Here is a 15,668-nt window from a genome sequence, read left to right as displayed (position 1 = left end):
GCGTTATTAAGTAGGTAGGCTTTATTATCATATAAAGAATACTAAATAAGTACAAGTTAAATAAAATAAGTGCGAGTACTCCAGAAAAAATATTTTATGAATTGACATAACTATTTTTTCAATGTAATTCATATATTAGACATATCAACGCGTGAAGAGAAGATAGTTTTTTAAGGATTTATACACATACGGATATCGATTTCGTATTTATAAATGAACTAGCGATCCAGGACGGCCTTTCTTAGAGGCTATTTTGTGAGTATAAACCCAATTTAATAAATTGTCGAAAATACAATCAAAATTGTGTTAAAAATGCGTGGTTTAAAAGAATAAAGTTTAAAAACAGATGATGCGGCGAGCGACTGTGTTCTATACGAGTAGGTGCTATGTATAAAAAATATTAATCTAATTTCCCAGTATGCCCCCGTCTTCTAGCCTAATCATCGGGACGCGACGCATGGCAGCCACTTCATGTTAGTTAGTGTTTTCCCGCCATCCCGCGCGGCTGTCACAGTGACCATAGTGTTTGTTTGTTTTTTTTTTATGTGAGTTTCCGCTCGCGGCTTCGTTGGTTTGGATTTTGTTTCGATAAATATCCTGAAAAGGATTTATAAGTAAATTAATTATACGTTTCTATGGAAAGGTAATTAATAATTAGTGTAAATTTGTTAGTATGTGTGTTTATTCAGTCAAATAAAATATTTGACGTATGAATGTATTATCAGTATTAGGTACTCTATAACGAAAAAAAAAACTTTTTCTTAAAGACGAAAAGTTTGTCCAATTGAAATTCTAAGCCGTCGAGCAGAACTTTAAAACAAAACTCCTCTTTTACTAGAGACTTTGAGTGACTTCCATAGTCTTTCAACAAAAAGCCTTTTTCCTTACTAATTAACTGTCTACTACAATAAGACTGTCCACCGCAAATCCGGCTCTGAACTGGCCACCGTGAAATATAGTTAATGGCGGGTTTACGTTTACTCGGTTTACTCGGGTACACGAGCGATTGACCCGCCGGGAAATGGGCATTTAAAACGCTACATGTGATACGGCGTCATGTAACATAGTTAATGTGATAGCCACCTAAGCTGCTATTTTTTGCATCATATATGTCCAAAAATCATGTAGTTATGAGTAGTTAAGTATACAATACAATACTCTTTATTGCACCAAAGTAGAAATACAAAGAGTATATTATGGGACATAATAATATAACAATAATAAAAATCATTTATTTCGGATACACGAAGACACTTTTACCTGATAGTTATACACCTCGTTTGCCTACTGACTCTGTCCGGTTTTTGTCCGGATGAAACGCTCGTGTAAGCTTGCCTTAATTGCCAAATGATCTTTGATTTATTTGTTTTTAATAAAGCTTCGTGCTCTAATATATAATTTATTTTTGAAGAGAAAATGAATGGTTTTGAATATATTTTGATGAAATGTTACGTTACTGGAACCTTATTTTATACTCATATTCTTCATGGCAGAGAGTCGTGGTCATTATGTGGAATGTAACACACACACACAAAAAGTTTCTGGGCGCTATTAATGAAGTGGTTTGCCATTGCCTTCTCCACATCACACACTATATGATAAATAAGAACCAGTGTGCAGGATTTCTCCCGATATAAATTCTATTCAAACTAGTATACGTACAAGTATGTACTTGTATATTAAATCTGACTTCTGTATAAAACTCATGTGGCACGAGTACCTTAGATTCAAACCTGGACCTTTCGGTTTACAGTCTTATCCACTGTACAACAACTAAGTAGGTGCCTGTCTATTATTGGTGTTGCAGGCGTCCATAGGCTGCGGTGGCCATTTCCTATTAGGTAGGCTGCATAAATTTTACACATTTGAAACACGTATTTCAGACATTACTTGTTTACATAAATATCGTAAAATTTAAACACAACGAAGCCTCGAGCTCTACCCGCATCGAAATCATTGCAGCAATTCGAAGTGACATTAAACAATGTCGAAAGCGAAGCAGACGCTACTGCACATCACCTTCATCGTCATCAGCACCTCGTGCCGGTGTGACAAGTTCGTGAGCATTCCGTCCACAGTGAAGACGTACGAGAACGATACTGTGCTGCTGCCGTGCGAGACTGACAGCGGTGAGTTGGGGTTTAAAGATCAAGTCAACAAAGTCGCTGTATGTGAAAGAATAAGTATGTACTCATTTATAATATGTAAGGATAATTCATATTATACAACAAAGATCTCTGCCGCGTCTGTCTGTTTGTATGTTCGCGGTAAACTTAAAAACTACTGCACGGATTTTCATGCTGTTTTCACCAATGATAGTGGTAAAAATTATAGGTTTATAATTTATTATGTTTTTACCCGAGCGAAGCCGGGACGAGCCGCTAGTACGTTATAAGAACCACATTACTTAATTTTTAAGGTTCCGTAGTCGTACAGACAAGTAACCCTCGCCATGTCCGTCCGTCCGTCTGCGGTCTAGCCCATATATATATAACTCATGGTACGAAACTCTGGATCAGTGAATCCGACTCGCATTTGTTAGTTAATGCAGTAAACTACGGAACCCTACACTGCGTTTGCCAACGACAGGTACAATCAGTCACATTTTGACGTTAAATTTTAAATTGTAAAACTACTTATAGTTAGGTATATTTACTTATAATAATATATCTCCTATACAACTACTTCAGGCTTTACCTACTGAAGCTTGGTTTGAGTGTGTTGTAAACAAAAATCTTTTGTAATTAACTGTTTCACGTTCATCTAATCTGATGGACCATCAGACATCTGGACAGACACATTAGTATTATTTATTACAGTATCTCCAATATCTGTATCATAACCTTTTAGTTCATTTGCATAACAATCAGCAGATGCATCTGTCTGTCCATATTTATTGATATTAGACTTAAATGAGGTGCAATACGGTTTATTTTAAGTTGGTGCGTTGAGGTGATTCGTGCTATAGAATTTATTAGGCATGTAAGAATCATGATGGATAATGGACTCATAAACACGAATTGTTTATTTTAATTCAAACTCATGAAATAAGTTCCTTTATGAAGTGAAACGAAATGACACGTAAAAAAATTACGTGTCTGTCTGTGTTAAAACACGTTATAAATGACGATTTGCGAAAGGGACGAAAGAGACAACTTTTGACTGTGAAATTTTGTAGCCTTTTACGAACGTTGTACACGTTCGTACTTGTTAAAAATGATCGTGCTGCATACGCATTCGGTGTGCACAAGACTTGACATGATTTCACAAAGATACAATATCTCGATTCCTTCAACAAGTTCAGCTATTTTTAGCTTCCTGACAAATAGAGGATTCCGATGTACACAATTATTCAATTGATTGTAATGTTTTCTTTTAGTAAGTGACTAATGGTGTAGCGCGGCAGCCTGCACCCGATGATATCAATTTAAGCGACTGTTTTTAACAGTACCTAACAATGTATGTCGTGTATGCTTCTCACATTAGACACCATATCCTCTCGTGGAGATCGTTTGCAGACTAATGGATAGAAAGTTTTGACAGCTGATAGGCAATAACAGCATTCTCTAAGAGGATAGACGATAGGATACAGCCTGGTCGTAAAGTTATATTTTAATTTTAAACCATCGGGCTTCTAAGCGTCACATTATTGAGAATGTAACAGAGAACACGCTCGCGTGATGGAGAGAAACAAAGTCGAGAGTAGATACGTCAAACTCAAATTGTTCAAAGGATGTTGCATTCCAGACTTACTTTGTACAAGGAAGCTGCTGCTAGTCACTCTTCAGCTCGTCAAAACTTCCAATACTCTGTTTTGACGTGATAGAAGAACAATAAAAAATTTATATTTTTATTTCATAAAGATTTAGAAGAGCGCCGCGGTTTCTTCGAAATTTTTAGGAAACATCGAAACGCCATTTTGGAAATACTTACAGAGATATTAACACGTGGGGCCCTTCTAATCATACCTCTTTTGCATTGTTGGGTAAAAAAATAAGTAGCAGTACTACTTGCATACTTAGTTATTAAAAACCAAGGCAAGTTGTTCAGCCACGGAGCTCAGTAATCATGATAGATGAGTTCCCATAATTTGTAACACTTATCCCATTTGACTGATTGCTACTCGAAATAAGGTGCATTATTTTGTTTACACTGTAATCAACATAATTTCTCAATTTATCAGTACCTACTGATGCTCAGCCGTATTAGGAAACACAGAGGAGAATAGTTTAGGTAAATACTTTAAATAGTTACCCGACTGCAGAAAATAGCGAGGTCTTCTTATTGTGTGAAACCTATTTAAATTATTGGGGCTTTTTATAAAATTCGCCTATGCCATTTGACTGAGTTCATTGAATTAATCTCGCGAGATATGGTAAAATAACGGTCGGCTGTCCTTCCTTACAGTCATATTCCTCATGGCTGGGGGTCGTGGTCATTAAGTGGTATGAAAGACATCCAACGACTTTTTTGGCAATATTGATGGAGTGGTTTCCCATTCCCTTCCCCGTTTCTCACACAGGTCTATGATAAATTACCAACCAGAGTGCAGGTTTCCACACGATGTTTTCCTTCACCGATGGAAACAAATGTACTTAAGTGTCGATGTAAATTACTTAAGCGCGTCACAAGATCGGTGTACGAAATCATATATGTACATGGCACGAGTAAGATTCAAACCTGGGACTTTAAATGGCCTCCTTAGTCATTAGACCACCACTACTATTAATTTACAATAGCGACTATATTTTAATAAATAATTTCAACGACATTATAACATACAAATGTTCTTTATAGTCGTACAAAAGCCGGGCGTGTTGGGTCCCGACACGTTCGGGACACAATACCGCCCCGTCACAGTCGGTAAAGAGATGGTATCGACGTGTGTTGATGAAGGACGCAGGATGTGTGGATGCGGCATGGAAATCATACGGTTCGTTGGGTGTCAAACTTGGAAACGACTGAATAGCTATGGTCAAACTACATAGTGAGTTGCATCAGTTTTTGACGTTGTCTTTAACCTGCGCGCTGCTGACATTTAGACAAAATGTCAAAGTTGACAGGTACAACCCACTCTTAATAGCTTAAAAAATGTTTATTCAACTTAGGGTAAGTGCATCACTAATTGACGTCAAAAATCTACTTAAACCAAGACCATCTACCGACATCCATATGGCGGCTGAAGAATTAGAGTTCTTAAATAATAGATTATTTAAACCTTAATAGCATGTTCTCGGTTATATCCGGCTGTGACGCCACGAAGCCCAGAGTCAGTTTAAAAAATAACCTAAGCTTTGAAGATTCCGGTGTGAATTTACAATCCACCGTCTACCCTACATGGGAATGGTATTGTTGCACTCTTAATAGTTATTGGTTCTATTCTAGAGCGAAACCACACGACGAACCCATCATCAGCAACTTATTATCTTCTCAATATCCGAGCTTCTAGTGGTGTACTAATTGCCAAGCGGCCAATACTAAATCTGTAATGAAAATACCGCATCCACTACTCCACACTGGACGTCCGGCAACCGGCTTGTTACTCACAGGAAGGAGCTTGATCCATATCTTTGTGACCCAATTCATGACGCCCCTATTTCTTTAGATTTCGTTTGGTGGCAATCTTTAGTTGGGCGTTTTGGTGTTTATTTATGGTTTCCTTGTTATTTCAATAGGATATTGGCTACGTTGTGACTTGAGGGACAGACCTATGCCACTAAGACATTGAGGACAAAATTTTGAAAATTTTTTGAAAAATTGTGATGTGATGAGTGATGAAAAAAAAATCATATATTATCTTCTATCATGCAAAAATAAGAAAACAATATTTATTTGTCTTTTGTGACATCCCTAATTCTAGAAAAAGGACAGCAAATACATGGTGTATTGTCGTCCTACTTGACACCACCCGCAAAGCGTCCGTTAAAACTCCTTTTAAGTTCTAGTCTCCTAGTACAATTACAACTTGTGCCTCCAAATGTTTCAAAAACATACCTTATTTTCCTTTGAATAGCCGCGCGCTCCCCCTGTATCGGCGGACGACACGACCTTGAACACACTTTTTACTGAACACTTTCAATAGGTACTAATCTTCAACACATTCGTCGTAGATTTAATAATAAATCACAACACTTGAATATGCCGCGTTTAATGAAGCCGCGCACGAGCGCACGCGGGCGCGCGCACTCCCCCGATATCGGCGAACGACGCGACCTTGGTACTACACAACACACTTTTTACTGGAAACTTTCAATACTAATCTTCAACACATTCGTCCTAGATTTAATGATAAGTCAAAACACTTGAATATGTCGCCTTTGATGAAAACGCGCGCGCGCGCGCGCCCCCGATAGCGGCGGGCAACGCGACCTTGACACTACACAATTTTTAATAAACACTTTCAATACTAATATTCAACACATTCGTCCTAGTAAAACTACAATACAACCAAGTCATTTTGCGTAGACCGGCAAATTACAAATGTCCGACTATGCCGCTCCCCACGACGAGCGGCTGATAGGTCACCGTAACATGTTCCAACAAACATACAAACATCATCATAATATACAACAAAACAAAGTCTGTTTCGTCACGACGACAATTTGAAATAAAATAATTACATCATAACACGTCGGCGTTTCTCAATCGACTGATGAAAGGTAACTATTTGCGGCAGTCCAGGATTCCAAAATGTCTGTCCGCCAATTTTGCATGTATTTCATAATTAAAATAATAATATTGTCCTCTCAAGAGACTCAAAGATCTTAGGCATAAAAGCCATGTTTTGAATTTTCATCATCATAATTTGCACCAATCCTGGTACTGAGGTCAATGAACAATAAGTTGTACAGATGAATGAAATCAGCTGCTCCAGGGTTAGCACTGCATTAATTTTACCATAATCTAAAATTTTAATTAACACCCTATTGTGACGTTTTTTCCACATGGAAATATTTTTCTGAGAATGTGGATACGATACCCTATCTACCATTTTCGGCTTTATATACCATTGACCAAACACCTTGTATATATTGTTAAAAATAGATATTTTTGATGGATGAAAATAAAACCACGACTACGGGCCGAGAGCATTTACGCCTCATTAAAATGCTTCGCTTTACTCTCTTACTTTCTCTATCTCTCATCTGAGCGATTTCCTTTACTTCCTCATCCATTGAGCGTCGGAGCCCAAGGACCAAGTTCTCCAAAAGGGTGAATAATCCATTATTCTGTCCCAGCTGCTAGCTACCACGTCCGTTGGTACAAGGACACCCGCTTGGTGGCCGACAGCGAGCAGGAGCGAGATTCAGCTGAAACAGCGCGCGCGCACATGCACGGCAACTATAGTCTGCAGGTCTTTGGTCTGACGGCTGAAGACTCGGGGGACTATACTTGTGAGGTGAGTAGGTAGATATACCCACTAATATATGTATATAAATGCGAAAGTAAGTTTGCTTGTTACCTGTTCACGCTTTACCTATTCAACCAATTTTCTTGATTTCTTGTCACAGTTAAAAATACGGACAAGTCATTGGCAAAGACATACTTAACTATTCCAGGTATAAGAATATTCTCGTGGGAAATGTGATAGACACGAGTGTCGACTACTTTTTAGGAGTGGTAATTAAGTCCATCCAGGTTAGTTCACTCATCGTTAGCGAAACTTTAAATTGAGACTTGAGTACTGTACTCAATTGTTCTTGTATCTCTTTGCTATCAATTAACGGTTCTGTTGTCCATGACGCCGCGCGCCGCCCTCCGATACACAACGATTCTTATACAACGACGCAATTTGAGATTAGTGGTGTCTGAAACCGATAGTGGATCTATCGATTTGTGGCTACCACAACATTACCACCACAATTAACATACCGAACCGTTACCATCACCAAAACCAATGATTTACCAAGAAAAAGCACACACAAGCCCAAGCACTGTATTTATTTACTCCGTCGCAAAGAAACAGAGAAAGTACGCAGCTCTGAGAAGAACGCGCACTTCACATCACAGGCAAGACCCAGTCTTCAGTTCATCAAGAAACAAGAATGTTCGTCAAGGAACATGCACTCAGTTCTGATAAGAACAACTACAACGCATCATCTTCATGCACCGTCGCGATGTATCGCCGCGCTCGCCGCCGTCGTCGAGTGAAGCACACGCTTCCCGTCCCCATAGATTGAATAAACTTCATTTCTATACAATTTTGTGTAAAATAAAACAATGAAAAAAATATGAGTGAATTTATCAATAAACTTGTTAATTTATAGCTTTCTTTATATAGGAAGATGTAAGTTTCAAGTCGATGATGTAAGGAAATTGCTGACAACAAGTGGATATAAGCATGGTGCAGGAGATCCGTCCGCGTATGCATGTCACAGCCACTTTTGTTCTAGGATAAGCCTAAAAGTTAAAAATATAAATAATTTCGATGATTCTGGCTGAAATAATCTATAAATGTTCTAATAGAATTATCGACATTTCTTCACTCTTCCGTCTCAACACTACACTCCTTACTCAAAAAGAACAGTATGCAATTAATCAATTGACCAGTCGGGTGTGCATCGTCCGTGAAAATAGTTCCTATGTAATTAAAATAATTTTTAGATGCGAATCTATTTGGTCTGCTAAATTGTTTTGTTTTTTTAATTGACTACCTTTTGCCCGCCACTTGGTCCGTGCGTATTTCCCACGGGATGTTCATTTTTCCTGGATTAATGCTAGGTACGTCCTACTCCGTCCTCGTAATTTGAATAGAAAAGATTGTTTCAGTGGATGCGTTCTAGAGGTCAACGTCAAATATTGTAGTGTGGCATTACCGCGAGGAAACGTTGCCAGTATTTTGGGCACGTTGTCTCTACCTGTGGCGAGTTGAATGATTATTTATAGTTTGGGTATTTTATTAAATTGTATTTTATAACGTGTACCTGTGAACTAAATAAATAAATGAATAGTATTCCACACATTCCGTATCGGAGACCGGAAATATTTAATTACCTACTAAGTAACTTAGATTTTAACTGTAGATAAGTACTCATGTAAACGCTAGTTTTTCCAAGACATGTGTTTAGGAATATCATCCTGTAATTTGGTCCAGTTAATCGGACCTACTGCGGTCTGCAGTCGGCTCTTTGCATGTCGATATCAACGGATGAACTTATTAAGTTAACTTGTTAGTTACTTCTCAATTAGTCAAGTTTATTGTCGACCACCCTGAACGTAGACTATAAAGTTTTATGAGTTAATTTATCAATAAACTTGTTCATTTAATGCATCTTTATTTCTATCCGGCCGCCTGGCGTTAACTCTCTTTGGGAATGCTTTTGTTCCTTATCAGCTTTTAAGGCTATATGTAACTTATAGCCTCGTACGATATCCATCGGAGGATATGGAGTAGTCTTTCCTAATCTAGGGAACGCCAAGAATATTGGTTTCTTGAAGAAGTTTTAGCTTACAGTGTCCGTAAATCAGTGTCAAAATACTCTTTGCAGATTATTCGACCCGAGCCCATGGGACTTATGAGGCAAACACATACCATAGAAGTGCAATGTAAGTCTCATACAGACTTTTAGAATATTGTTACTAACATTTACTATAGATTATGACTGAATTAAGAACGATTAATACAATAATGTTACAAGCTGTTATTTAACTTGCACTGTATATATATGTTCGGATGGAATCTTGTAACCGATTGAGCTGAAATTTTGTACACACGTTCAGTTTGAATGATAAGCATGACCTGATGGTACAACCAAGAACGGCTCCCGATAACGGAACTTCTCAACGGTTTACTGGAAAATGGACCTGGGTTCCCTAGGACGTGGTCGTTCCCGTCGCACCGGAAAACGCTAAGATGAGAGGGGGAATACTCGTGAATTTTCGCCTGTTCCAGTCGCGCCCACGGTGCGGACCGTCCCGGAGGACGGTTACCTGGAGGTGAGCAAGGGGGAGTACGTGGACATCGGCTGCGACGTCACCGGCACGCCGCCGCCCGTCGTCAACTGGAGGAAAAACGTGAGTCTCTTGTTAGAGCCATGCACCATTGCTCGGTCGTGCACGTTGTAGCTCCGTACTTTTCTTTAGGTTTTGATACTGACGTGCATTTAAAGCACGCACGACGCAACATTTAAAGCGCCAACTATCAATTTTTTTCTGGAATTGATTAAATTTAAAATCACTAGCACCAATTTTTCTCGAATCAAATATTATATTTCCAAGTTTAATCTCGAAATTTAACCGTAGGTATTTGAAAAAAGTATATAAACTCTGCACGTCTGTGTTTGGGTCATAGAATTACATAATTTTTGATAAATTTTAATTTGGACCAATAGATTCGGAGCAAATTGGCTATGACAGACGGACAGATAGACACACGAGTGATCCTATAAAGGTTCCGTTTTTAATTTCTTTTTGTGCGAAATCCTAAAAATCAGACTTCAGAAGTCTGATTTTTGATACCTATACCGCCTGATATACCGCCGATTTCCAAAGGGCAAAGTGAAGAAGAAAAGGCGCAAACTTTCTCCATGAACGTCAATTAATAAAATATGCATAATTATATTACAACTAAGTGGACGGATGTACATGTTTCAGTCATAAACAGTGTGTTTGTAACAAATTTGCAGGGAGAAGAGATAGCCCTGCTGGATCACCGCCACCGCATCAAGTTCAGGGCTGAGCACCGCTTGCTGGCCGGAGTATACGAGTGCATCGCGCTGAACGGAGTGGGGGATCCGGTGAAAGCCAGCATTAGGGTTGTCATACAGGGTAAATATTTCCTACAATTTTTTTATAAGCTTTAATTTAGCTTATAATGTATTTGGCGATCACATACTATCATAATACCACGAATATTATGATGATGCGCCCTTAAAGATAGGATACCAAGAATTTTATGTTCGCAGATCATTTAATTATTTAGTTGCATTTTGTTTTAGTGCTTTGTCTGTGTAGTCGAAATATTTAGTGACATAGGTACCAATTATGTCAGATCAATAGTGTATACGAATGTACGATTTCAGCACCCTATGATCCTCTCACCCTAATCACCCTAATCAGACTCTATTTGTACAACGCACCTACCTAGGCACCCTAATTTAGCCTAAGGGTTAATCAGGCGCAGTTCCTATATCTAGTGAAGTCTCATCTCAGTGGTCTCATCAATTGGTATACGATAGGTATACGTATTTCTTTAACTTCTTGCGTCTTTGCTCGTGGCTCGTAGACGCGCCAGTGGTAACAGCGCAGCGCAGCTTCGTGCACACAGCGGTGCGCCTGCGCGCGGCGCTGCTGGCGACGCTGGAGTTCGCGTCGCCGCCCGCGCGCACGGCCTGGCTGCGCGACGGCCGGCCCGTGCGCACCGACGACAGGTAACAACGGCCCACACTCGGAGGTCTAACTTGTCTACACTACTACATTTTTTGTCTATATGTATGTGTGCATATTATATATATGTATGTTTGTAACGCGATAACTTTCGAACCGTTGGTCCGATTTTGATGAAATTTAAAAGGTATGTATGTAGGATATGCCAATAGAATTAATAAGTTCATGGGGCGTCAAGATCGGTTCAGTCGTTTTTGAAATATTCACAATTAAAAATAAAAATAATGTGTTCGCGAGGTTTAAGTTCGCGGCGAACAACTAGTTCATACTTTGATTCTGTTATTATAAAGAAGGAAGATTTGTATTTTTGTTTCTATTGAATAAACTCATTTTGATGGTTGGCACAAAAGGTAGACGAATCGTTCAGGAGTAACGTATGCTACTTACTTCTTATTGTTTTACCCGAGCGAAACCGGGACGGGCCGCTAGTGCATCTATCAATCTAAATAGTAAATTTCAAGAATCCTCATTTCGAAGTTGCTGGCATCAATTTCTTTCGTTTGTTTGTTTGTTATCGCTTCACGCTCTATCTGCTCAACCTATCTTCTAGAAATTTAGCATACATGTGGTTTGAAGTATACTTGTGGGTACTCTATCTACCTTACATACCGGAAAAATTACTGATCCCGTGAAAAATACACGCGGGCGACGCCGCCGTCAAAAGCTAGTATACCAACAAAAATTAACGGTATTATACTACTGGTTGTACGAATGCTAGTAACAGTAAGTCGATTGATGTTGGATTGGGACAACAAGGGGAACCAATTTCCATTCTTATGTTCCAGAGTGGTGATCATGGTGCTCGACAACGTACACCAGCTGATCTTCCGTTCGGTTCGTAAGACCGATCTCGGGAACTACACCTTCCGCGCCGAGAACAAGTTGGGCATGACTGACGTAACTTTCAAGCTCACTGGTCAGTGTTACAAGACAATGTGATTTGTTCGGTGCTTCACTTTGAAGCAATTCGATAGTGAGAATGACGACCGCGGTGGCGCAGTGGTAAGGTTCTTGCCACTGAACCGAGGGTTCGATTCCCGGTCGAGTCATGATGGAAAATGATATTTTTCTGATTGGCCTGGGTCTTGGGCGTTTATCTATATATGTATTTGTTATAAAATATAGTATCGTTGAGTTAGTATCTCATAACACAAGTCTCGAACAACTTTTGCAGAATAATTAATGCGAGCGAAGCCGCGAGAAAAAGTTAGTGGTTTATAAAAAGTCATCGTGTATAATGAGTCCGTGGTGTCGACGGTATGCGCGTTGTTTTTCAGGCATCCCAAACGTGGCGTCCTTCAAAGTAGACCCTACGCGCAACAAGGCGACCGCGACCAGCTTTACTCTCATCTGGGAAGTGGATTCTTACTCCACTATCATAGGTAAGACCATTCTAAATGTCTTACTCGTCTGAGCGTTTTTTAGGTTTCTACCCCAACCTTGGATAATCGATGGATTAATTGATCACCTTTCCCTTTTACTAGCTTTTATTTCACATGCAATGTAGTATGTATATACGAATATCACTGTGGTATAATCTGCTTGAAGATTCCACCCGATCCAGAAACTCAATTTTGAAGCACATATCTGAGCTGAAATTTTGTGAAGGTATACGTTTAGTTTGGATGACAATGCAGTAATGATATATAAGCATAACCTAATGGTGCGCCCATGATTAGCTCCCGACGAGGGAGCTCTTCATCGACTTAGTGAACGGACATATTTTTTGTCACGCGTTGAACGCAACTAGAGGTCTAGTTGGTCTAGATGCACTGACGATAGTAAAAATTTATCAAAAAAGTTGCATTTTTGCAAGAAATCCTTTTCATGTTTCGAATAAACTTCTTGATTTATGCACTGAAAGAATTTATATCACAGAATACAACCTGTGGCTGCGGCCGTACTACGGGCGTCCAGAAGAAACGAACGGACCCACAACAGGGGCTCCGAATATCTGGAGTAAGATTGTGGTGCCCGGGGACGCACGAGACGGCCCTATACACAGCGCAGTGTATACTGTGAGGGGACTGACGCCTTCTACTGTATACGAAGCTATTGTCAATTCTAGGAATAGGTAAGCGAGTGTAATTAATCTGGTGTGTAATAAGTCTGCAGGGGGAAGAATACCAATCAACTAAAATTTTAAAATCGTCATTATTTCTACCCAATGCTTGAATTTAAATTTTAAAAGTATTGTTCGAAATCCCGACAAGCGGAGTTACTAGTTTAACGTGTCTGTGAATCTGTATGTCGCTCCGTGGCATTCTAACAGCCAAACGGCTGAACCGATTTTGATCTCGTTTTGTTTTTTTTTTTAAGATATATTTTTTTAATAATGTAGAATCAAATTAAATAATGTACATTATTTATTGAATTGAAAAAATAATAAGTAAATTATATTTTTGGGAGAATTAAATATGGCTAAGAGGAAGTTTGAATTGTAAAGATTCTTGAATGTTGAATCTTTTCACAGATTTGGGTGGAGCAAACCGTCAGCCGTGCTTCACTTTGCCACAGAATCTGGAGGTAAACATTCCATACATCACTCAAACAAAGAAATATCTCTTCCATTGAATAAACCATTCACTAGGTACAAGCTTTTCACCTGTGTTTGTGTCGAGGTACCACGTCTACAATCAATTCTTGCAAGTCAAATTTAACTAACCTAAGTACCTACCTTGCGTCAGAGTTGAAATTTTCCACGTCGCTTCAGCTACTATATAACAATGCAATGTTATGATAAGCATCTGTTTGTGCGTACAGGATCGGCTCCCTACGAGGGAACTCAACAGTTTACAACAAGATCTGTGACGACGATAAAAGCTTGTGGCAAAAATGTCATGTCTGTCAATTTTAATTTCCAGGTTACACCCCTCCAGCGACCCTGGACGAAATGGAAATCACCCCCATCCTCGAAGACGAAGAGCCTCATAACATAACACAATCCAAAAACCTCTTGTTTACCAACTCTCCTTCACAACATTCGTCTGCCTCTGCCGTTGTTATATTTATATTGCTAGCGGCAGTTTTTCTTAGATGATTGAAAGGAGAAATGTGTGGCGTGTAGTTCCGCCCTAGAACAGGACCACTCCATGTTCTCCAGAACATCCACGGGCGGACAACAAAAACGAATTAAGGAACACGAAAACAATTTTGAGATTATTTTTTGTGCTGACACCGGACTTCGGGGCGTCGTAGCCCCGAACGCACCGTGATTAAACAAATAAGTATTGAAATGAGTGGCATAATCTTCACTATACTTATATATGATTTTAGAGGGGTTCCGGTCCGCGCGTATTTTTTTTCGCCGCTATGTGCGTTGATAGATTATAGATAAAACATTTATTTGTAAAACAGCAACACAATACACAACCAGACTAAAAACACAAAATATCGTCGCTGCAATGTTATTCGACTTGGTCAATGTCGCTTCAATAAGTTTTCGCCAAAACGTGCGTCGCTTTGGCGTCATTCGACACCACACGTGGGAGCGGTTGCTAGTTTAGCGTTGATTTAAATTGTACAAAAAACGGTCATTGATGGTTAATTGGGGTTATCTTGTAAATACAAAGTATTTTATAATTAATTTATATTTCACTAATGATTTTGCCCAACTTACGAAAAGGGTTGTTTGAATTTAATTGCCTAAACTAACACAATTTTTAAGGGCCGTGTTAACACACTGCTTACTGATAATGTATCTGATAGTCTATAGTAAAAATTGTTTCACAAGTGTTGGATAGCGCTACATGGTCAATTTCATCAGGCAAAATCTAGCAGTTAATTTATCTGTCAGATTACAATAATGATACTTTATTAGTAAGTGATGAAACAGGTCAATTGTTACAAATCATAATACTCCCAGATTCTTACATGTTCCTTCCAATTTTGAGTAGATTAAGCTATCTTGTAAATAAAAATTAATTTTATATCTATGGATTAAAAAATATTCTGATAAAATTTATTACAAGCTTTTTATTTGTTTCGAAGATTAACAGCTGAACAGATAACGTAAACGAATATCAACGTTGTGTATTTTTGACATCTTATGAATTTTCGACCCATTGACATTTTTTACCGATCACAAAAAGTGCACAACGCCGATAAAGAAGTTTCCACTTCAAAAAATAGCAACTATACGCCATTTCCAGGACAAATTATTTAAACAATATAGGCAGAACAGACATAACCAAGCGTGGGACTTTAGCGGTTTACTGCGCGGACATGATATTTTCTCTTGATAACAGACATTTTGAAATGTCATAGTACAACAATAAATTCTT

At 38.8% G+C, this 15,668-nt stretch overlaps 1 protein-coding gene across 2 annotated transcripts; it reads left to right on the top strand.

The window, feature by feature from the left end:
* The first annotated feature begins 491 nt into the window (after positions 1 to 491).
* Positions 492 to 15,349, top strand: wrapper. Of its 2 annotated transcripts, none has more exons than XM_053764927.2 (12): positions 492 to 643; positions 1,963 to 2,129; positions 7,239 to 7,399; positions 9,489 to 9,546; positions 9,893 to 10,014; positions 10,626 to 10,767; positions 11,225 to 11,369; positions 12,171 to 12,301; positions 12,663 to 12,767; positions 13,264 to 13,459; positions 13,859 to 13,911; positions 14,250 to 15,349. In XM_053764927.2, exons 2-12 carry the CDS (start codon positions 1,985 to 1,987, stop codon positions 14,423 to 14,425), a joined length of 1,434 nt encoding a protein of 477 aa, XP_053620902.1. In that variant the 5' UTR covers positions 492 to 643; positions 1,963 to 1,984; the 3' UTR covers positions 14,426 to 15,349. The 2 variants fall into 2 exon arrangements, with proteins under 2 accessions (XP_053620902.1, XP_053620903.1); XM_053764928.2 differs by lacking the exon at positions 492 to 643 and adding an exon at positions 1,822 to 1,841.
* Positions 15,350 to 15,668: the final 319 nt, after the last annotated feature.

The sequence above is a fragment of the Plodia interpunctella genome, chromosome 26 (genome assembly GCF_027563975.2).
Source record: "Plodia interpunctella isolate USDA-ARS_2022_Savannah chromosome 26, ilPloInte3.2, whole genome shotgun sequence".
Lineage (NCBI taxonomy): Eukaryota > Metazoa > Arthropoda > Insecta > Lepidoptera > Pyralidae > Plodia > Plodia interpunctella.
Note: the sequence above shows the minus strand (reverse complement) of the source record. Positions and strands in the feature narration are given on the sequence as shown.

Excerpts from the sequence above, each read along its gene's own strand:
- wrapper (XM_053764927.2), top strand. The coding sequence starts at position 1,985 with ATGTCGAAAGCGAAGCAGACGCTACTGCACATCACCTTCATCGTCATC. Across the intron at positions 13,460-13,858 it reads ATTGTCAATTCTAGGAATAG|ATTTGGGTGGAGCAAACCGT; the intron begins GTAAGCGAGTGT and ends ATCTTTTCACAG. Across the intron at positions 13,912-14,249 it reads CTTTGCCACAGAATCTGGAG|GTTACACCCCTCCAGCGACC; the intron begins GTAAACATTCCA and ends TTTAATTTCCAG.